General features: G+C 60.6%; 1 protein-coding gene across 1 annotated transcript; it reads right to left on the bottom strand.

The window, feature by feature from the left end:
- Positions 1–581: 581 nt before the first annotated feature.
- RNF157 (ring finger protein 157) lies at positions 582–22504 on the bottom strand (the record flags this gene model as incomplete). The annotated part of the gene is given in 21 exon segments (XM_082492344.1): positions 582–622; positions 3602–3607; positions 3610–3696; positions 4260–4370; positions 5908–5956; positions 6307–6372; positions 6515–6708; positions 7140–7251; positions 7443–7551; positions 7649–7887; positions 8242–8354; positions 8653–8812; positions 9423–9494; positions 9817–9864; positions 10254–10297; positions 10453–10519; positions 10627–10744; positions 11293–11439; positions 12019–12107; positions 16623–16741; positions 22417–22504. Coding segments are annotated over 21 exon segments (2079 nt in total).
- Between the last annotated feature and the right edge of the window lie 1255 nt (positions 22505–23759).

Genomic DNA, 23759 nt, shown 5'->3' with positions numbered 1-23759 from the left:
CTGCTGCCTGCTCCAGGTCTCGGGTGCCGGGGGGGCAGCGGGGCCAGGGCACCTGCCGCAGGAGCCGCACGTTGTTGTTGGCTGCCTCTGGGCCTGGGGCTGGGGGGAGAAAATGGGGGGTTAGGGGCTCCCAAAGCCTACCGGCACGCTCGGCTCATCTTTCCATGGGGGATGCAATTTAGTCTCCCCAAATAACACCCACCTCCCCAGCCCCCCTTAGGGTTTTGGCTGCAACAAGGGTTGGTGAGCGCCTGCACTTACCTCTCTGGGCTGGGGGAGCCCCTTAAACCCCCGATTTCTCGGGAATGCCGAGGGGCAAATGGGATGCACTGTGCACCGTGGCAAGGATCTAATAACACAAATGGAAGGGGGCTGCCTCTGCCCCCCCCCCCATGCTCAGCTAGAGGGCACACGCAGATGCCCTGTGGGGGCTGCAGGTTTGGCACTAAGGGATGTCACCCCGGCCAGGACAGCGAGGGGACCACCAGCAATGCCGGGATGAGGGGCGCCAACCCAGTGCCAAAATCCCCCCCCCGGGGTGATGGGGCGCGAGGCGGGCGCAGGCTCTGGGAGTCTCATACCTATTCCTCAATGTTAATGGGGCAGGAGTCCGGCACGGCGGCTGCGTGGCAGGAGAGACCAGAAGGCACATGGTGAAGGCGGGACCGGAGGCGGCACAGGGGGCATGCACACGAGCGAGCAAACGGGGCAACCGGGGGGCATTGGGGGGGCTCGCCGCCTGCGAACAGGTCTGGGACAAGGATAGGGAGCCCGTTGCCACCGGGCGATGGTGTGAGGGGGCCGACATGCGTGATGCCCCCCGGGGTTTCGTGCCAAGGAGAACCGAGGGGTGGGCATGCTTGTGGCGCGGAGGAAGCCAGGTCCCCGCACGCCTCCTCTCCAGCTGCAGGCTCCCAGCTTGTGTCCCACCACCCAAACCATCACAGGCTACATGGTGCCCTTAGGAAGGGGGTGCACCCCTAAAGCAGGGTGGCTGCTCCCACCAGCGAGGTTAAGCCCTGTGGCAGGGGGTGGGGGCAGCTCTGAGCCCGGAGGGGGGCTATGTAAGGGCACCCCCAAGGCCAAGGGCAAGTGCTAAGGCTTTCCCAGAGAGGGAGCAACAAAAACCCGCTGCCTGCTGATTTATGGGAGGTGACAGCTGCCTTTTCAACCGGCTTTTTATGGCGAGCTCAGGCTGGAGAGCGAGGCACCTTAAATCTGCAGATCCCGGAGGGAATGGAGAATTAAACAGGACCACACATACACACGCACCCCTATACACACGCACACCAAAATCCCATTAAGAGCTTCACATTGCATAAGTCACTGCAGTGCTCCAGTGCAGAGACCCAGCTCAGCTCAGCGCACCCGTGGGAGGCTGCTGAGGAGCGGGGCCGGGGGCAGCGGGACATGGTCCAGCAGCACAGCGGGGACCTGGCCCCGCGCCCACCCGCCTCTTCTCCCCTTAGGGCTGCAGGAGAGGGCTCCCCCCCCCGCCCCCACCATTAACAGCCGTCAGACCTGCCCTGCGCAGACCCGCTCCCAAAGAGCATCGCGGCGAAACCCAACCGGCTCGCCCGGCCCACTGCCATATCGCTTACAGCTCGGATCATCCACGAGTTTAAACCAGCAAAAGCCCTCGGGGGATTTCAGGTCCTCTGCTGCCTCCAACGCCACAGCTCCCCAACCCTCCCCACCTTACCGCCAGCCTTTTCGGCAGGTGCCTTCCCCCAGTTTCTCTTTCCAGTGCCACCATGTCACTGGCAGAAGATGCTCTGAGCACTGGGGATAACCGCTGTAACCCGCTGTACACCCCGAAGCTTGGCAGGATCCCCTTGAGGACATGGGTCTGCGTGTTTTATTTAAACCTCGTGTCCTAAAATCCCCAGGATGTGGCCTTTCAACTCCTCCCAAAGCCCTTTCCCACCAGATTGAAATCTGCAGAGATTTCACAACAGCACTGGGGATGAGCAAACCTTTCCGCTTTGAGAAACCACATCCCACACCTTCATCCATTACAGAGAGGGCAAACACCGACCCGTAGGTCTGATTACAGCAAAACCTCCCCACAAGAGAAATTGGGGAAGGAATAGTAATAATAATAACCATCATCATCATCATCTCTGGTCAAGGTGATTTTCTTTTAAGCTTTCAAGAAAAGAGCACCTGGCCCCAAAGTAAAAGTCCACCCTGTTATTGCCGGCCCCGTGGATGTGGTTACATCCAGACCTGCAAGAAACTTCTGCCAAAAAGGACTTTATCAGTGCATGCAAACCAGCCCTGCGATTGCAATCCAGCACCACCAGTATTAAATCGCGCCTCAAATCGTCTCCGTCGCAACGTGCCCGAGTCCCGATAGTGGGTGGCTGCCGACGGGGAGCAGATGGGGCGGAGGGGGGACCAGGGAAGGAAGGAGCTGCCCTGAGTCTATTGAACAAAACCAATGTTGTGAAACACCGATTGCAACCAGGAAATGCCCAACCGGCCGTTACAGCCCCATGGGCAGCTGCTCCCCTTCACCACCCCGGCCCCCCTGAGCTCTCCCCAGGACCCCAGGACACCCCAGGGCAATCCTCCTCCAGCCCCTTTAGGGCAGAGCTCTGCATCCCTATAGTTATTCCCTCCAGCCCCGGGGGACCGCAGGCAGCCCTGAAGCCCCCACTCTAACACCTCCTCTGCCCCCAGTCCCGCTGCGAGCGGCAGCCCCCCCGTTTTCCCAGCGAATGCCGAGGCCGGATCGCCCCTCTCATGCAGGCGGCAGCGCGGGTCCCTGCCGAGGGCTCCAAGCAGCACAGCCGCCGGATGCATGGACAGAGGTGGTGGCCAAAGGATGGAGAGCGCATCCTTGGCTGGGCTCGTCCCGGGGGCCAGATTCTGCACCCTGAACCAGGCGGGGGACGAAGCCGTTGCGGTCCTTGCAGCAGAGCACGAGTTTGACCCCATGCCGGGGCCGTTTGGGCTGCAAAGCTTCCTCCCTCCTCATCCTCCCCCCGGCACAACCAAGGGGGATGCAGTCAGGGATGGCTTTGGCCAGTGCCACGGCCAGGGGATGCTTTGTTGGGACCCCCAGCAAAGGCAGGGGAACTGCTGAGACCCCCGCAGCCCCCTCCTCAGCCCCTCTGGGCCGGCGGGGCTCAGCCAGCTGCTGCCAGAGGGTGACGGAGGGGACACGAGGCATTTGTGGCAGGCACCTGTTCCTCCCCAAGAGCCTCAGCTGAGTTTCTCCAGCGCAGAAACCACCAGGAACGAGGAAGCCAGCAGGAGAGGAAACTTTGCCAGAGGAGAAGGGAGGGAGAAAGGACTTTCCCTTCCCGGGGGGGGCCAGGCTGGTTTCACCCACCCTCTCAGCTCTCCAATACCCGCTGTAGGTCTGGGACCTGCCACAAATTTAGCCGAAGGGGCAAGGCAGGGGCAGAGTTGCTTTCAGCTTGTCCACAAATGTATTGATGGAGACCTGGACCCTCAGAGGGCTTCATCTTGGCTTTTTTCCCCGCCTTGTTTCCCCCACCCCCCAGGCTGATGGAGAGGAGCCTGTAGTGCTGGGCAGGGTCCCCAGCCTGCTCCCCACTTGGCCGGCACAGGGACCAGGGGTCACCAATACATTTGTCACCTCTGGGCAGGGAGGGGACACAAGCGTGGGTTGAGAAAACCGTGTTGGCACAGAGCGAACATGAACTTTCACACGGATGGAGGAGCCTGGGAGGGAGGAAGAAGAGAAAAAAGGGATGGAGAGAGGGCGGGAAGAAAAAGAAATGGAAGGAGGGTGGGAGAGAAAACGTGAAGAAATGGGAAAGAGGGATGAACCTGTGGGCTCCACAGAAGGACAACCTGACCTGATATGCCCCATCTGCAGGTCACATCCCAATCCAAAATACTACTGCACCCACCACAAGTCTGGACCAGGCTGCAGTCGTGCCACACAACCGTCTTCGTGGGGAGGGCTGGTGCCCAGCAGCCCCCTGGCCAAGGGACAAGACTTCCCAGCAAAGCAAGTCTGCAGCCCCCTGAGGACATCCCTATGGGGACAGGTCACCCTGACCTATGGCTGCTGACTGGTGACGTGCCTGGTGCTCAGCCCCGCGGGTTGGTGGGCTGCGGTGAGGACAATGTGGTGGGGATGGTGGTGGTGGGAACGGTGGGGTTGGGGATGACGATGGTGGGAGAGGAGGGATGGATGCAAAGGGATGCCGGGGTGGAAGCAGGGAAGAGTGGAACCGTCCCCCCCACCCCAAGTTCATGTTCAGCAGACGGCCACTCACCAGGTAAGCAGGCCTCAGAGCACAGTTTATTGTCCAGCGCTTTCACGTGTGCGATGCCCAAGTCATTGTTATTGTCACACCTCAGACCGAGGAAAGCGCCTGTCCTCGGGCCTGGAAGGGAGTTAAGGCAGTTAACGCCGCGGCTCGGCGCTGGGGCTTGCCGTTGCCTTTTAGTGGTGGGGTGTGGGGGTTCTGTGTCTTTTCCTCTCCCCTCCCCAACCTCTTTAAAAAAAAAAAAAAAAAAAAGATTAAAAAATTATGCATCTAGAGGGGAGTGGGTGAAGAGCGGACAATAACGCACGCGGGCACAGTCCGAGCTGCTCCTTTCCTCACACCGGCTGCATCGGAGAGCAGCGAAACAGCAACAATGGGCACCGGCACGCGTGAACCTGCTCCCCCACCGCCTGCCTGGGGTTTATCCAAACCTTCCCCCCGGCATGGCTGAGCGGTTCCCAGTCAGTAGAGCCGGGCCATGGTGGTACCCATCACCTCCCGCCGGAGCCTCTCCGGCACCATCGGTGCGTGTGCGAGAGCTGCGGGGATGCTGGGAGGTGGCAGCAACTGGATGCGTGGGGCAAAAGAAGCCGTAGCCAAGCTTTGCAGGGGGGATGGAGGCTTTCGGGGCTGAGGGAGGTAAGTCTGCTTCTTAGCATCACCTGTACGAGAGATCAGCCCCCAGGCTGTTACCTGCATCCATCAGATGCAGGCGACTAAGCCTCGGAAGGGATGTTTCCCAAATAAACCAGTAGCCCTGCTGAGAACGGGCACGGGACCTTGTCCTAAGGAGAAAGGCTGTCCTGCTCCTGGAGCCATTGGGATGCTCATGGCTGTCCACCACAGCCATCAGTTGCTCCCCAGTTGTCATACTTGAGTCTCCCCATCAGCAAGAGCCTCCCTGCAGAGCAGAGGCCACCTTCTGGGGATGGGTGTTCCTGCTTTCCAGCTCAGCTGAGTGTCCAGATGGGATGGGGGAACAGTTTTGGCATATTTTTGCTAACCAGAGATATGCAAAGGTGGGAGGGGGCACACCGGGGGCCTCCCTATCACCCAAAAGAAATCCAAGGTAGCCAATGGCACGGGGGTGACCACATCTTTCCTTGACTATTTGAACCCATGGGAGAAGACAAGAGGAGCCCTCAATGTCTGCGTGTTGGTTTGCAAAAGCATATTGAGGACAGGCTAAGAAAAAGTTAGGAAAGCATTCCAATGGGAACAGTTTTGCAGCCCCTTCCTATGGGAACCAGCCCAGACAGGGATCCCTAAGGGAGGGACTTCCAAAGGTATGAGGAGAGACCTTCTTGGTGAGGGGAAAATCACAGAGAAGCCTCTTTCCCATGTGACCCATTGGAAACACCATTGGATCTTGCACGCCAGCCGTCGCCTGCTCCGTGCTCTGCACCGTGCTCACCGGGGTCCCCATGGCCAACGGCTTCCCCCCACCCACTGGTGTTCAACCCACCCATGGGTGGCCCTGCCGTGACGGATGCTTTTGTGCCCCTGATACCCGCAGAGTCGCCCAGGGCTCTCCCCGATGGCAGCCAGCAGGCAGGGGACCTGGGGACAGCACAGCATCTGCCACTCACTCGGCTGCCCACCGGTGACAGCAAACTGAAAGAGAAGGGGACAACAACGACCCAGGGCCTTTTACCGTCTTCCTGCGTGGGAGAGGCGTCCTCGTCCTCCAGCACATCGTTGCCCTGTGGCACAGGCGAGAGACAGTGAGCATTAGCAGCCCCACGGCATCCCAGAACCACGCTGGGGGCTGTCCCGGGATCCCTTTGGGGGAACATCCCTGGCCCCGGGGCTTTCCATGGACCAGGAAGATGATCCTGGGTAGGGGACAGCCCCACTGCTCCATCCATCCCCAGGGCAGCCCCGCAGGGACATGGATGCGTAGGCAGCCCCTTCCCCAGCCCAGCTCATCCCCGGGGGAACGCGGTGACAGCCTTCCCCTCCGCAGGCACCCGGAGCCGGCCACAACCAGGGTCCCCCCACCGTGCCGGGTGGCACCACAGCTCCCAGCCCCTTGTGGGGCAGTTACGGTTACCTCAGCATCGCGCTCCTCAGCTGAGATGCTGACGAAGTTTATATCCGGGGACTCCACAGGCGTCGACTGCAGGAATAAGGTGGGAAAGATGGAAGGGAAAAAAAAAAGAGTTGCGTGCTGGTGGGTTTGGAGGAGAAATTACATCCCATGGGGAAGTTCTTGAACATGAGGGCAATGGGCACCATCAACACCCCCCCCCAGCCCCTACCTCTCCATCAGAGGCTGTGGCACTGGCAGCCGCAGGCGAGGGGAGCATGTCCCCCTCCTCCTCCTCCTCCTCTGTGCCAGGAGCGACGTAGGAACCGGACATGGAGGACACGGTGTCGGTGCTGAGCTGGGAGTGCTGGCTCTGGGAGGAGGCCATGGACATGACGGACTGAGCCAAGCTGCTGCTGACGGGCTCTGGAGGAGAGCGGGGGCTGAGTGGGGCCACCAGACCCCCCCAGTCGACTGGCATGAGTCACGGCACAGTACCGGCTAAATAAAAAGGGGGCTAATGAGGAGGGGCAGGGCATGGAGCAAGGACCTGCTGCATGCCATGGAGGTGTGGTGGGTGGAAAGCTGCCAGGAGCGGGTCCCCAGGGCTCGCAGCACCCCCGTCTCTGGATCTATGGGGTGATGAAGCAGGGGCAATCGATGCCCCCACGTCCCCCATCTTCAGGTCTATGGGTGGTGAAGCAGAGGTGACACCCTGGGGCTTCACACAATGTCCCTGGCAGGGTAGGAAGGGGCCATGCAAACCCCCTCTGCATCCCCCCACAGCAGGATGGATCCAAGACCGCTGATCCCACTACCCTGCCTTGCCAGCACCCACGAGTCCTGCCATGCCGTACCTTCTGGGGACGAGATGGTGGAGGAGAGGGGGGTCCCGGTGCATGAGGATTGGTCGATGGCTCCTGACGATGACAGGGTGAGGTTTTCACTCTCTGGCGTTGCGCCACATTCCTGGAAGAAGAGCCCGTGAGGAAGATAGGATGGGGGATATTTGGCAGGGATGCATCCATCTCCCCCTGGCATCCTTATGGATGGAGGAAGAGCCAGGAGGGGCAAACACCAGCCAGACGACAGGCCACCCCCAAGCCCACCGTTCCGCCGGTGCCTCGGCTCATCAGCAGCACGTTTCGCGGAGCGCTCACCTCCTCGCGCCGGGCAGGGGATCTCCTCCTGGAGACCCTCAGCTCCGACTCGGTGCATGACTTCTCATCCTCCTCTTCGGGCAGGATGGACGAGTTCTGCGAGACAGACCTGGGGGGGTGGGACATGACACACAAAGCAGAGGGCATCACACCTGTCCACAGCCCCAAAACCCCCCTGCACCCCCTGTGCCCAACATGGTACTCACTTGGAGAGGCTCTTCTTCAGCTTGAGCCCCGGGGGACCGCACTCAGAGAGGCGATCGAGGGGCGAGAGGGCCCGCAGGGGGGGCAGGGGGCCATCGCTGCCATAGGAGGGAAGGGTCCCCGTGCCCGGGGGGTCCCCCAGCGCACGCAGTGGCAGGGCGGCCGGCGAGGGCGTCAGCGGCCCGTTGAGGGCTTCCAGCAGCGACACCACCTCGTAGCCCGGGGGGATGTTCTCCGAGGACTGGGGAGAGGGGGGAGAACGGGTGAGGGTCCCTCCCGGGCCATTTCACTGCCCCCCTCCCCACCCCTGCCCCCAGCAGGATCAGGATGCCCTAGGGAGAAGCCAAAACCCAGAAAATGGACAAACTCCTTGCACTGATGAAAGCCCCAGATCCGTGATCTTTCCACCCAACCAAAAGCCCTTATTTTTGCAATATCACACTTGCTTTTTTTTTTTTTTTTACAAGATCAACTTGTGTTAAAAGAATAAACCCTGGCTCTGGGAAGCACATGCATCCCCAAACCTCCCCAGCCCGCTGCCAGTGAGATGAAGAGGGCCGGGGTCCTACAGCCTCTGGATGGTCCGGGCACTGACCGAGTGCTCCTCGGAGTCGGAGGTCTGCGAGGCAATGATGGGGTTGAAGCTGGTGGGCGAGAGGGGACCCAGCTTTTTCCTCATGGCTCGGATTTGAAGCAAGGCTCGGAAAGCTGTGGCAGTGGGGATGAAGAGTGGGGTGAAAACCAGGTGCTGAAAGGAGACGTTCCCCCCACAGAATGCCGCCCCATATCCCAGCAGGGGCATTCCCACATGGCATCACTGCATGCAAGGCTGGAGGGACCCCAAAACCCAAGGAGGGGAGATGCCAGTGGCTTCCCAGGGATGCCGACCACCACCCAAGAGATGTCAGCCCTCCCCTCTGAGATGCTAGTTACCCCCCTAGAGATAACAGCCCCCTCTGGAGATGCCAACCACCCCCCAGAGATGCCAGCCCCCCCCGTCCCTTACGCAGCCTGCAGATGGGGCAGTTGTTGGCCTGGTAGCGCAGAGTGTCGGCGCAGGTGTTGCAGAGGCAGAGGTGGCGGCAGGGCAGGATGAGGGTGTCGCGGACATCCGAGAGGCAGACAACACACTCGGCGCTGTTATCGCTCACCTCGTCCTCGGCCACCTGCCCCATGGGAGAGATGGGAGCCACTCAGCCTCGGGGTCCCCAGCCCAGGTGGCATGAGGGTGGGTACCCTAAAATACCGTCTGGGTGCCCTGAGAGCTCACTACGGGGTCCTCTCTGTGTCCCTGGGCTGCCTGCTCTTGAAATACAACCCTGGGACTTTATCCCTCCCCTCCCAGAAGCCAGGAGATGGGGATGGAGCCATCAGACACCCCATGGGGGAATGCATCCTTCACCCCAACTTCTACATATATATATAGCATAGGTGGAGGCAAGTCCCACACTTCAAGCCCCACAGTGCCCTCCTAAGCCAGCAAGATCCAGCCACCACGCTCCCAAGACACCACAAAGGATGGAGGGAAAGGCTCAGTCCTTCAGCCTTCTGCCTCTGGCAGCTTTGATGCCAACACAACCTGTACCGCCCCAGGCAGCTCCGTGTGGTGCTGCAAACTCTCGCCCCGAGTGTGTTTCAGCTGCTGGACCAGTGAAGGGGACGGGGACGGGGGACGACAAGGGAAGACCCACGGGATGCAGGCTGAGAGGTGGGGATGGAGCCATCAGACACCCCATGGAGGGATGCATCCTTCACCTGTAAGGTGGAGGCGCATACCTTGGAGTCCTGCGTGTTGTACTTGTTCTCGATGCCGTAGATCTCCTGCAGGAGGTAGCTCACACCATCCACCTGCAACCCCACGGGGAAGGGGTGAGGAGCAGAAACACCCCCCTCCTCCCCCCCCCCCCCCCCTCCCCAGCCACCGCAGCTCGCAGCCCCCTCCTCGGGCCAGCCCTCCTCACCCTAACATCCACGGGTTCTCTTTGGATTGATGCGCTTGAAATTGCCGGTGGTCCCCAAGCTCCCTGGGAGGCAGGGCAGGGGCGGGCTGCTGTCGTCGTCCCCCCCCCCCCCGGCATCTGCTGCTCCCCAAAAGCCCCTTGCTGCCTTCCCCCCTGGGGGCACGCAGGGCTGTAGCCGTCACCACCCACGGGGACACTCAGACACTCACCACTTGCTTCTGCTTGAGGGGCTTCACGCAGAAGGTGCCATCGCTGTGCTGGATGGAAAAGAGCACACGGGTGAGCACCGGGGCTGAGCACCCACCCACCCCGTGGCTGTCACCGCTCCCTCCTCGCTCCCAACCAGCCCATTCTGCAGCAATTCTGGTTTTGGTTTCCCCCCCCCCCCCGCAACACCCCAGTACCAGGCAGGTGTGGGAAGTCACACACATCGCAAGGCTGAAGACGTGTTGGAGCGAGGAAGATGAAGTTGAGACCAAATGCCTCAAAAGTGGGGGCTTAAAATCAAGGATTTGGGGGGTATTCACAGAATTTTGGGAGCAGCTCCAAAATAACCCATCCTGAGCTCCGCAGGGTTTCTCCAGGTCCTCACACACAGTGGGCAAGGGGGTAGGAGCGGGGAGGACAGCCCCAGCTTGGCACTTACCTTCTCAAAGGTGGCCAGCAGCACGTGGCAGTGCCCGGTGTGTTCTGCAAGACACAAAGGGACACGCAGGGCTCAGGGGACATGCGGGGCCATGGTGGCAGCAAGGAGAAGCGGGAGGCTCTGCTCAGTTGGTGCAAGGGCTGATACGGCGGTGCCAGCAACTGGGAAAGCCCAACCCAGCAAGGAACCCCCTCCTCACCCTCTCCTTCATCCACCACTGCGTGCACCACCATGGGGTACACCTCCCGGTCCAGGTCGAAGCCCAGCTGGAGAGAGACAGGAGGAGAGGCTTGGTGAGATGGAGCAGTGATGGAGACTTCATCCCACGTCCATAACTGCACTTGACCCTGCGGTTGATGCCACAGGGACCCACCTCTTCCTCGCTCCACTCGGAGGGGTCGACAGTGTGGGAGGGCACACAAAACTGCTGGCACACCCCCCGCTTGTAGTGTACCGTCTCCGACTGCAGGCTGTTGTCCCTGGGGATGTAGCTGTTCCGTGGAGAGAGGAGAGAGTCAGGGGCACCGTGGGTGTCCCCGTGCTCCTCCTGGTCCCCCTGGCTCACAGGGATGCCAGGAAGATGGGAGAGAGGGGGGGTCACTCTGCCCCTCCCCTCCTGGATGTCTCTTGGGAATGAGGCAAGAAGTCCTAAAATGAACTAAATTAATCCACGGGGCTAAAATATCCAACGTGAGACAGAAGGGGACAGGGACAACCCCAACCTGGTGGGGACCACGAGGGGCAATGATTTCTTCTGGTCTCAGCTCTGACCTGGAGGTAAAAAGAGGGAGCAGGATGGGATGGGGAAGGAGGAGGGCAGGGACCTGGAGGTGGCACCCAGGGGGAGGCAAGGAGCCCCCCTCCAACCTCGGCACCACCGGCAGCTGCCTCCTGCCCCGAGGAGGGGAGATGCTCCAGGAGGAGAGGCTCCATCTCCATCAGCAGAGCCCCTTGCCCTGGCTGGGGGGGACACACGCCAGGCTCGGAGGGACACATGCCAGGCTGGGGGTGGTACACACACCAGGCTGGGGGTCCTCACCTCGCCACCCCATTGTGAAACTCCTCGCTCGCCTGGTAGTAGATGGTTATGGCCACACGGGCGTCCGTGTCGAAGGTGAACTCCACGTTGTAGTGCACCTTGGCTTTGCTGACTTCTTCCCCTGGGGTCTTCACCTCCTCCGAGCACCTGGGGAGCACGGAGGGTTCGGGAGATGGGCACCCCTCGGGGAGGGCTCAGGGTGCCCCAGGACCATCCCCCCAGCAGAGACGGCTCCCCCAGTGTGAGGTTCCCTTCGGCACCGATAGCCCCAAAAAGGGTTGCCGCCTCCATCAGGGGAAACTGAGGCACGCCAGGAGGGCCCGGCATGCCCAAGGTCAAGCCTGCACACTTGGGAAGCACTGCTGGCAGATTTCAGCCATAATCCCGAATCTCCTGGCCCGGCCGCAATCCCCAGCCTCCGTCCAACAAAGCCTTTGGAAGGTGGGGGAGGAAGAAAAAGCAAAGCACTTCAAAGGCAGCACTAAGCTCCTTTAATCCCGCGGTGGAGCCAGCGCAGCCAGTGCCCGCATGCGGGAAGCTCACCCGTGCTGGGAGGGAAGGGGCGCATTTGGGCAGCAAAGGCTTGTCCCCTCTATCCGCCCATGCTAAAATGAGACCACCCCTGTGCTCAGCATCCCCTGGGAACATCCAGCCAGACCCTTCCTTCCCTGTGGTTCATGGTCGTGGGGTGTCCAGCCCCATCTTCCCCCCCCACTGTGGACTCACTTGACGAGGCGCAGGGTGTCCTTGCGGATGTTGATTAAGCTCCTGAGGGTCTTCACGGGTTCCTGAGGAGGTGGAGCAGCGTAAGGGAACTAGGACGAGAGAGACAGTGATGAAGGCAGATGCATGTGGGGGGGTTACAGCGGCCATGGACCTTTTTCCCAGCCCCAACCCTGTATGCAGGGAGCCAGGGTGACCTGCACATCCTGATGGGTGCTGAGCACCCACAGCGCCCGTTGTCACTTCGGTACCAGGCAGTGTGATGACAGGGACATCCCGCCACAAAGAGCAAGCCCAAAACCCCTTGCAGGGGACAGTTTCACTGGGGGGGGGGTGTAGGGAGGGTTGTGGGCACGCAGAGAGGGGCTGTTCCTTGTCCCTTCGGCTGGAGGGCGAGGGGGACGCGGGGCACAGGGCAGGTGAGTGGCTGCTGGTGTATTTTTAGGCTGCTGGTGTATTTTTAGGCTGCTGGTGTATTTTTAGGCTGCTGATGCAGCACGGAGCCGCTGGATGAGGCTGGGCAGGGGGAGGCTGAAGCTCCCTCCCTGCCCGCCAGCTGAAGAACAGACACAAGCGTCCCTGTTTTCTCCCTGGGATGGTTGGGATGGGGGTGGTGGGGTCCCTGCCAGTGCCATGCCCGGAGTGGGGAACCAATGGGGCGGCTACGCAGGACCAGGCAGGCAGCAGTGCTACGAGGGAGACGTGTCATGCCATCTTCCGAGGTGACCTTCTTCTTCTTGGTCCTTCCTATCCTAGCACAGGGGCTACAGGGCTTGCTGGGGAGAGAGGACACAGTGGCCCCCAGGGGACACCCTCTCCTTGGCACTGCAGCCACCCAAGGGAGACAAAGGACAGTGGGGAAGGGATGTAGGACCCATCTCTCCCCTCTCCATCTCCCAGGTAGGTCAAGCCCCAGGAAGAGATCAGCCCTGCCCCGGGGGGGACAACAGAAACACATGTTGGAGAGACAGAGACTTACGCCTTACGCCGGAATTAACACCCGGCTGGTTGGCGAGCTGTCACCGTGTGCCAGGGGACAGCCAGAGCCAGGAGGACATTAAGTGCCATCGGGGATGGCAGATGCCCACAAGAGCCAAAGGGCTCAATGTCTCCCTTGGGAGAGGGAGTAAGTCACCAAGCCAGGCTGCCTGGGTCCCTTCGTCCCCCCCCCACTGTCCCCAGCCTGCAGGGGGGGCTCAGGGACAGCGAGGCGCCTGCTGCACTCCAATACCGAGGGGACAAGACTGAATTGCAGGTGGCACTTGGGGATGCCCCGCAGGGAGCCAGGTGCCCGTTTCCCACGTCCCTGGCGCCCTCACGTGGGAAAGCCATCGTCACTTTCCCTGTCCCCAAAGCCATCATCACCTTCCCCGTCCCCAAAGTCCTGCAGAGCAGGATGGATGGGGCTGGGGGACCCGTGCAGGGCTCAGCGGGACGGGATGGGACAGGCAGCTCGCAGGACCAGGCGGAGACCTGCCTCATCCCTCCTCCACCAGTTGGGCATCACTCACCATGTCCCACCATCCCGCAGCTCGGCTGGACCCAGTGCAGACAATGGCTTTGAAGATTAATCCGTGGCACCTTGGAATTGCCACCCCCTCCCTCCCCTCCGGGAGGGGAAAAGGTCGGCTGAGTCATTAATCTGGCAGTAATGAGCTTTTTAACGAGCCACAAGCCCTAAACGGGCACCTGCAGAATCACTCCTTCCAGCTGGAAGGGAGCAAGCGAGAAAAGGCCTTCGAGCCGGAGCCATGTCATGACATGCCGTGCCATGTTGCGATACATCGTCTGCTATTCAAATTAATGAAGCAATCCGGTCTTGCTCATTTGCACCTTGCCCAGCCGAGCCGTACCCAAACCATCCTGCAGTGAGTGACTGAGCTGGTCCCAGCGGGACCATGGGTGCAAGCCCCCTCCCGCCGCAGCGCCCACGGGTGGGCGATGGAGGAGGCAGCGGCAGCCGGCGGGGGGGGCCCCGAGCACAGCCCCGCGGGGGCGGTTGGGCTGGGCAGGATGGGGAAGCGCCACAGGCAAATTTCTTGCTGCAGAAATCGCTTTGCCATCACCGTTGGGCACTTTCACGCTCACTTGTGGACTCTTTTTTTAGGGGGTTGGGGTTTTTCGTTTTGTTTTGGGTTGGGTTTTTGGTTTTTTTTTTTTGAATGAATGAAATTTTGCAAGCCGGATTTGCACATCAGAAAGGGGCCGTTGAAAGGACTTTTTGCATCTCCTCAATTTAAATCAAGCTGAAAAACAACAGAAAAAAACCTCACTGCAACCGTTACCCGTTTTAAAACACCATCCATGCATCTATAGTGACATTTGGTCCCGACCGGCTTCTGTTAAAGCAAAAAAAAAAAAAAAAAAACCACAAAACACCACCCTCAAAAATCTTTCTTGGGGTTTTACTCCGAGCAGACCCAGGCTGGTTTGTGTGGGCGAGGAAACCCAGCGGCACGTTTCAACAGTCCCCGGCTTCCCCGGAACGCCCCATGCTCTGCAGGTGCCACAAACAGCTTCTCTGCTCCTCAGAGTTGTCCCAGCATGGTGGCAGCTACTTACACCTGCAACGCCCTTCCCAGCCCCTTGGGAACCAGTCCCCAGCTGGAAAATCCAGATTATCCCGTATCCGTGGAGGGGAGAGTCTGCACAGCCTCTGGGTGCTCTGCACATCCCCGTGGCAGCAGCACTGTTAATCGCTCAGATGAGGTGCTCAGCTCAGACAAGACTTGGGACACATTTTTTCCAAGACCTCCTGGCCCTTGACTCCCAAAGGAACCCCAAATAAATCCCCCACCAAAAAGCACTGGCCATCTCCGATGTTTCCAGCCCAGCCAGGGCTCTCACAGCCAGCCAGAAGGCAAAAGCATCACAGACAAGAAGCATCAGGACAGGTCTTGGATGGGCATCAGAGATGCCCAAACGATGCTTGGACCAGAAACAACATCAGTCCTCCCCAACCTGAGCCCCAAAACTGGCCTGCCTCAAAAGTCCAGCCCCAAACCCCCCCACCCCCCCCAGCTCCCCAGGGAGACGGGACCTCTGTCGCAGCTCTGCAGCCCAGGGCCGTCAGTAATTAAGCCGGAGCAATGCAATTTCGTTTGCAACGCCATATTAATTCTTTCTGCTGTTTCCAAGCTGTTCCTTTACCTTCCCCGCTGCTTCTGCTGTCGGGGCGTCTGACTCGGGAACTGCTCGCTGGGCAGTTTAGAGGCTTTTACTGTAATCAAGAGGATTTCTTAATGCTCACTGCTGGAGAGAGAACCCGAGTGCTGACTTCATTTTCCAGGGAAGCGCAGAGGATGGAGAGAAAGGCGCTGGCTTTGCCCACCTAACGCCCACCGGTTTTGGGGGGTGCTCCTGCCCTTGGCTCTGCCGGCATCCCCGCTCTGGCACAGCCCTGGAGCCGGGCGCTTCCCTGCTGAAAGATCACGCAATGCTGCCAAAACCGATTTCAAGGAGGGAACACAAACGGGGATGGCAGCAGCCTCGCCAGCCCCCAGCAGGCAGCACTTGAGAGCCGCTCCATTAGCACCAGGCAAATTTATCTCCACTCAATAGAAAAGCTTTGGCGCCTTTTAATTCCTCACCTTGATTTTTTTTTTTTTTTTTTTCCTCTAACACTTGACCCCTCCGCTGCTTGGGCTGATGCTGCTGAGCCGCCCCGCTGAGATGCACCCGGAGGAGTGGGGGGAACGTTACCCCATCGCTGAAACCCTCCAAGGGGACGGCCCCGCTCTCATTTCCTCCCTTTCAAAAGGCAGCGACCAGAAAAAACATCTCCGGGATTGTGGGATCCAGGCACCTTCCCTGCAGCCGAGTTTCCCCATGTCCCGGCACCAGCCGGAGCAAGCGGCACCCAACGCCGCGACACCCATCGGTGCTGCCCGCAGACCCCACCACCACCCACTTTTTAATTTTTTTTCCTTTTTCACTAGAGCTTGGGGAATACTTTCGCTTGCTCCTGTCCGAGCTACTCTGCTCCGCACCACGCCAGCGCCATTCCAGCATGTCCCCAACCCCGCGCTATCCCATCTGGGAGATGGCTCCTGGCTGAGCTGGGAAGGGAAAGAGGAAAAGCAGCTCTCGGAGAGGGGGCGAGAAAGGAGGAGTTGGGCTAAATCAGCCCATCACCCTTCACTGTCTTCTTCACCAGCGCACGTTTTTAAGCTGGTGGGTTTGCGCATGCCAGCAGCCCTTGCGGGTTGGAAAATACACGCGGGTCCGATGACCCACAACACGGACACTGCAGAGAGCGGTACCCAAAGGCAGAGGTCACGCAATCGCCCGGTCCGTTCCCAACCACTTGCAAACCTATTCACTTCGAGTTTGGCAGTGAGGCGAGAGATACAGCGATAACATCATGTTGCTGTGGAGCGTGTGGACGCGGGCAGACAGGCTGAGAGGAGACCCGGGTTAGTCCCCGAGGGAACCAACCCTTATATTAGACATCAAAGAACCCACTCAGGCCACCCCAGGTATGCTTGGCTGGCTCTGCCCTTGCAGGGGGGGTGAAAGCCAGCAGCCCCCATGACACACACAGGCGCCCCCATTTTGGGAAGGGGCATGTCCGGGCCCCCCCCAGCCCCACTCCCCCCAGTGCCCACCACCACGGGCTGGTTCCCCAGGAAGTTGAGGTCGCTGTTCTCGCCGAAGAGGTACCCCTCGGGGTGCGTGGAGTCGAACTTCTCGCCGCCCATGATGAAGTGGTTGGCAAAGTAGCTCCCTGGAAAGAAAACACAGAGACGGGGCTTCAACCAGGCGGCGGAGCGGCACGAAGCCACCGAATCAATGGCTCGGAGGTGGCTTCATCCCCAAGGTCACCGAAAGGCTCGCGCGCTGCCAGGCTCCAAGCGGGCAGGGGTGAAGGGGGAGCCGGCTAAGAAGCCACCCTTCCTGGCAGCCTTCTGCCTGCCTGGCTTGCCCTCCCCTCTCCCTGCCTGCACCCCCCCCGCTGCCAGCAATCCTGTCCCTGCCTGGCCACCACGATGGCCGAAGCCCGGGCAGAGAGCCCGGAGGGGGTCCAGCCCTACGGCAGTGCCCGGCTCGGGGGCTGCTCCATCCAGCGGGATTTACCGGGAGCAGACTGACACCCCGGAGCTTCGGCTGCCTCCTTCCCCCAATGCTCCCCTTTCCCTGCGAGCCCCAGCCTGGCCTGAGCTATAAAGGTCGGGGTGACCTTCAACCGTCCCCGTGCTGCCACGGGCGGCCGAATCCTGGTCTGCGAGCAGGAAGGGGAGATGGCTCCCGGGGCGGCAGAGCAGGAGAGCAGCGCTAATCCTTTGCATAAACACCAGCTCGCTTCCCGAGGAAGCAGGAGAGGCAGCGGTCACAGCCTGTTCTGCCAGAGCACCAAAAGCCCCGGGAGCCCCTGGGGGGGAGAAGGGCTGGTTCCCGCACCCCCACGGACGCTGCCGGGAAGGGGCAGCACGGATCAGGCACGCAGCCCTCAAAACGGGCAGTGTTCCTCCTGCCCGAAGCCCGGCATCACAGACCTCCTGTGCCATTTGAGGCGGTGTGTCCGCAGGCAGACACCTGCCTGGGTTTGCTGCAGCCGCCACTGACAAGGTGGGCAAAGCACCACTGAACTGAGTTCTGTCGGTTCTCAGCCTGCAGCCTTCCCTAGGAAAGGCTCAGCTGCAGGAGGGAGGGTTTTGCGGGGCTGGAGATGCTCCAGGAGGTCAGCAACCCCTCCAGAAAGTGCTCCACATTGCCCCAGTGAATGCCAGGCAACAACCAGTATCGCTTCTCCCCTCGCAGGGTAAAGCACAGAGCCAAAACACCGGTGTGTCCCCCAGGCTGGGAGCAGCCCCCAGGTCAGGCACTTCTCAACTAGAAGAGAGCTCTTCCTCCCAGCCTGGCCAGGAGCCCACTCACGCCTGCTCCTTGTCCATGAGATCCAGGGGTAAGAAGGTCAGGACTTCTCCTTAGAGGTGGGAAAAGGAAGGGGGAGGTGAACAAGGGTGGAGAGGGCTAAGCAGAAGCACTGGGAGTCAGGAGAGGCGATGGATGGAGGACAGATAATGGTGCCCTGCATTCCACTGGCCACGGGGATGGGGTATGGCTTGCAAAAACCCCAAACCCAACAGCACAGAGCCATCCGTAGCCCCCCTGGGGACACCTGAAAAATAAACCTTTGGGGTCCCCAGATCAAAGGAGCTCAAGCCTGAGCCGCAGCTCTGCTTGTGGGGCTGAAGTCAGCGCTTGCAGTTGGCTTCCAGCAGATGCAGCGACTGCCCAGGGCTGGATCAGGCCTTAATACTGCATTTAAAATCCCAAACCAAGCCCAAAGCCCACAGGGGAGGAGGAGAGGGGATCTAACACTGTAGCAGGAGTGATGAGTGGGGCCATACAGCTTCACCCGAAGGCCCCGCAAGTGCAGGGATGCCCGGATGCAGCGCGCCTGTTAGGAAACGTCGACCATCAATTATTGATGCCTGCTGCTTTCTGGTCCCATTTTCCACGTACATAATTTATAGACAGCTCCCCGGTGAAGGACGCAGCCACGTGGAAAAAAAAAAAAAAAACAAAAAAAAACCAACAAACCAAGAGCAAAGTGCCTTCGGAGCTGCCTGCAGCAGCACGGTCGGGGAGAACGGGGCCATCCGGAGCTTTTCCTGGCACCAACATGGGGTGAGAGCAGGAGATGGAAAATAAATTATATTTAAACTTGCGGAAAAGCTTCCCCAGCACTGGGGAAAAGCTGGAAAAATGAGCACAGGCTCTCTGTGATGGCCCCAGCTGTGGTTTAGTGGGTGCTGAGGGCTTCCATAGGATGGGCAGAGCAGGCGAGGACCACGCTGCTGTCACCCAGTCTCCCTGTCAGGGGTTGGGAGCACCCTTGGGTGCTGCAGGCTCCCAGCACACCCCATGTGTGGCCCAGGGGCTTCACCTCCCCATTTACAGTGGGCTGCGATGACCCCATGCTTACTCCCAGGGAAGGTCCTCCAAAAATCTTTCCATTAAACCCTCAAGTCATGCCGGGCTCTGCCCTGGGAAGCACGGGCACGAGAAAGCCCAGGGCATCGGCAGGAGCGTGCCACCCCCGCTGGGTGCCGGTGCGATCCGGGCACGGCTGGGTGGCAGAGGAGGGAAGCACCTTTCCAGCCACAGCCACCTTATTATCAGCTAATTATAAAGCCTTAACCAACGCCTGCCCCCAGGGAAGGAAAGCCAGTCAAGGACGGTCACATCGCCAAGGGAAAGCCAAGCTTTAATGAGATCTTAAACTTCAGAGGCCCAGCGAGTGCGGGAAGGGCTGAAGAGAGCGCCTGCTGGAAAGGAGCAATAAAACCAAAACTGCCTGAGGTTCCCAGCAAACAAAGCGTGTCCTGCATGCTCATTGGCACCATCACACGGGATGTATCCGGCACCAGCCGGCGCTGATGACGCTGTCAGCCCCTGTTCTCCGTGAGCGCCAGGGATGCCACCTTGCCCAGATGCCCCGAGGCTGGCGAGGACCCTGTGGGCGCAGACCCCGGTGCGTGCTGTGGCCATGCCTGTGGCTCTGGCACACGACGGCCATCCCTGAGCCATCGCTGCCCTGCTGGGATCTGGCTCGGCTCTGGCAACGCAGCCTCTGGCTCTCGAACGTCAGGAGCCCTGATGTTTTGGCAGGGTCATAGCCCCGCTCCCCAAAGCGGCTAAAATAGAAAAGCTCATTTTCAGTCCATCCACACGCTCCCGGTGAGGGAAGCGCCAGGTTTTGCACAGCCCGCGGGTGTCCCGGTGGCCGTGGCACGGTGCTGGCACAGGGTGCGGGGACACACCGTGGCAGCGGGTGCTGGCACAGGGTGCTGCGATGGGCACGGCGCTGCCTGGGCGAAGCTTGGGCCGGTTAAAAGGCACCGGGTGCTCCTGCCCGGTGAGCTGGCACGCTGTGGTTTATTTAATTCAGCGCTCCAAAGTGGGCAGCCAGAGCCAGCGGTGGCCGGAGGCGAAGCCAAACCCCGGCTGTGGTGCTGCTGCATCGCCCGTCGCAGCCCCGAGAGCCCCCTGGGCTGCTCCCTGTGCCATGGCAGTGCCACCACCCTGGGGCTGTGCCACCACCCTGGGGCTGTGCCCCCAGGACTGGAGGTGTCACTGCTTGGTTAACCCCTTCGTGCCTGTCCCTGCTCATGGTCCCCCTTCCCGCGTGCCTCAGGGTTGCTCGGTGCCAGCCTCAGCCAGGGACAGGGGCTGAAAGCCGGGGACTTGCCCCAGCCCGGGGACCCTGCAGCCGACCTGCTAGCCAGGCAGCGAGCTCCATAAAACAGCCCCCGCCTGCTTTCCCTCCCATCACCTTTGCCAACGGGAGATTAGAGCCATGGAAGTAAAGCCCAGCCTTTGCTTCAAAATAAGGGTTTTACTAATCCCATTTGCACCCTGCCTCGGGGGGATGGGACCCCCGGGATGGGAAGAGGAGATGGTTGATGGGGACAAGACGTGGCTGCCCTATTCCCACAGGCTGCACCGGTCATCCCAAGCGAGCCTGCAACCAAACAGCCAAAGCCAGACCGCAGAGAGAGGGAAATGCTCCAGGGTCCCATGAGAACACCCCCCCCACCCCCCATTCCCCCCCCCCCACCGCCAAGGTCACATTTCCAAAGCCAGTGGCTGTTTTCAGGTGACATTTGAGGCAAGGGAAGCACTGCCACCACAGAGGAACCAGCTCCGCTGCCCGGCATTCCTCCCCCACCTCCCTCTCGGCTGCCGGCAGCACTGAAGGCAAATCCCCTCTCAGATTAAAAGCAAACCAGCCATAATCTCCCACAGTCACCAGCCCGCCCTCGTCCCAGTGCAGATGGCCATGTCACCTGGGCACCTCCTGCCCCTCTCCCTGAGGATCCCAGGCAGCACCAGGACCGTCCCCCCCAGCTCTGCCCAGGCCCCACAGGTCGGACCAGCCCAGCTGAGCACACCTGAGAGCCCGGGGTTCTCGCTGAAAGCCAGAATTAAGCATCAGCCTGGTGTCCTCTGCCAGCTGAGATGAGTTTGGGAGTGCTCAGCTGGGTGCTGGGTGCACTCGCTCCCCCAGAGCAGGGCACAGGTTTGGCATCCTCCACCCCTTCATGCCCAGGTATTTCAAGAGCCGCTAAATAAGAAGCGGTCCAAAGACAAAACCCCTTAATGCACGGAGCTGCGGCCCCTGCAGAGAGTGAACCCATGGATGGGGTGGTCCAGCTTCAGCCAGCGTCAAGGTGACAAAGGCCTTGAAACCGTGTAAAAGGGGGGAGCTGGGGGAGCCCTGCAGGAGGACAGGCTGCAGAGGATCAGCCATCTCCACCCCGCAGTGCCCCGGTTAACCCCCACCACAGCAGATGTGCCAGCCAGCTGTGCAACCGACTTTAGATTAAAATTAAAAAATAATTAAAAAAGCCAAGCACAGCTTTTCAAGATAAGAGCAGGGTTTGTGTTGGCTGTAATTCTTCCTAAGGAGGAGGTCTTTATTTGTAATTAGCAAGTAATTTGCCACAGCACTAACAATCCAAGCGTTTACCTTATCCTATTAACTACCAAAATAGTTACCTATTAATAATATTCAGTGCCGCAAGGATCCTGTGGCAATCCCCATACACACACAGTGCTCCCGGGCATCATCTGCCAATACCGGTATTTTTGCAGCTCTGAAGCGCTACCCGCCCAAGGACCAGGCTCCATCACCTCTCCCCACTGCGACCCCCACATTCCCCCCCCTAGACAGCCGCTCAACCTGGCGCTTTGCAGGGAAAACCAAGTCACAGATAGGAGGGACAGATTTTCCAAGGTCACACACAAGGTTTGAGACAGGGCCGGATTCGGGAGCGGGAGAGACATTGCCGCTGAGCCTCAAAGCAGGGAGAGGAGTCAGGGACGGCAAAGTCTCCCCATGGCAGAGGCTGGGGTGCTGCTATGGGGCAGGGCCCTGGGAAGGAGGGATCCCCTCCAATCCCTCCCACCCCAGCCTCCCTCATCCTCCCGGGAATTTAAACCCAGGCTTTTCCTGAACAGCCAGCCCAGGGACAGACCGGCTATAAAAAGAGCTCCAGCCTTCCCGCCCCGGGCACCGCAGACCACAGATACAAATAATAATAATGATAACAACAACAACAACATCATTAAAGTCGCATCAACTCAGCCAAGTTTGGGAGCCGGGTTTGGCTGGTAAAGAGGCACCCGGAGAGGGGGCACCCCCCGGGCGGACCCAGGGGTGACCCCATCTCCTCTGCGCCGCACGGAGCCAGGGTGCCCAGCACCACAGCTATATTTTTTAGGGTGCCCCCCTCCCCTCCTCCCAGCTGTGTGCGGTCAGGGTTTGCTTTGGGGTGCGCAGGGGCATCCCCGACCGGAGCAAGGTCGTGCCCGGTCCCCGCCCTGCTCGCCCCCCCCTCCCCCCCGCCAAGCCAAGCACCGGGACGCGGATCCCCCCCGGGGGGGACTCACCGGATTTCGGGGGGTATCTGTAGACGGAATTAGCGGGGATATCCACTTCCTCCACCCCTGCGTTTTGCCGGCTGGTCAGAGCCCCCATGGCCGGGCCGGGGCTCAGCGGGCGGGATGCGGCGGGGTGCCTTCCCGCCCGGCACCGGCACCGGCACCGGGGCTGGCGGCGGCGGCCCCCGCCCGCAGCATCCTCCGCTCTGCGCCGCGCCCGGTACCGCCTCCGCGTTAGCGCCGGGGCTGCGCCAATGCGGGGCCGGGCCGGGCCGGGCCTCCCCCGCCCCGCACCGCCCCGCACCGCCCCGCCGCGGCACGGCACGGCACGGGAATGCCGCGGGGCTCGGGGACAAGGGGACAAGGCGCTGCCACCAGTCCCCCGCATCACCCTGCCCCGGTGTCCCCCACCCGCACAGCAGGACCCCCCCCCCCAGGTGCCACTTACCTGCCCCCCCCCTTCACCCCCCGGTGGCACACGCGTGCCCCCAGTGCCACCCACCTGCCACCCCCGGTGTCACCCAGTTGCCTCCAGTACCTTTCACTGGTCCCTCTTGCCATCACCTGCCCCCCATACCATTCATCTGCCCCCCCCCCCCCCAGTCACACATCCCAGTGACCCATGTCCACCCCAGTACCAACTACCCCACTCTCCCCACATGTATCCCTCTCGCCCCCAGCCCCACCAGCTGGGTGACACCCAGAAGCACCCCCACCCCAGGGACCCCTAGCCCAGGGACAGGGACACCCCCAAGGCTGGCTCAGAGCACAGACTCCCTGTCCCCATAACCCCCCAGCCACCGGGGTGTCCCCTGGGAGAAGGCTGAGCCCCCCCCCCGCTTTTCCCAACAGGTCTCCTGGCACAGGGAGAAGGAGATGGAGCAGCATCAGCACATGGGCTGAGCCCCTCCAGCAGCCACCCAGGGCTTCACAGTGCTGGGGACAGGGGGGGGCAGGTTAAAAGCCCCCCCAGTGCACACCTCCATCTTCTCCATCCTGCCTCCCCAGCTCTGCTCCACACCAGCAGCAGCTGCATTCGCTGGGCGCAGCCTCTGGAGGCAGGGAGCTGCCTGTCCACTCCGCTGCACCCCAATGCACCCCCAGTTCCCCAGCATTAAGCTACTGGGAAGCACTGGGCACCTTTGCATTTCCCCCTTGGAGATGAACACGAAGGATGGACCCTTTGACCACTCGCTTAAAAACCCCTGGTGATTAATTAGTCCTCCAGTGCAAGTTAGTGGAGCATCACATGATTTTGATTTGAGTTGATAACACGAGTGCTATAAATATCAAACGGGAGATGTGCAGAGAGGTGGATTAGCCACCCCGATGTCCTCAGCTACTCAGCAGTG

This window comes from Vanellus vanellus, assembly GCF_965231255.1.
Source record: "Vanellus vanellus genome assembly, chromosome: 17".
NCBI classification, from domain to species: domain Eukaryota; kingdom Metazoa; phylum Chordata; class Aves; order Charadriiformes; family Charadriidae; genus Vanellus; species Vanellus vanellus.
The sequence above is the reverse complement of the archived record's forward strand: the minus strand, read 5'-3'. Positions and strand labels throughout refer to the sequence as shown.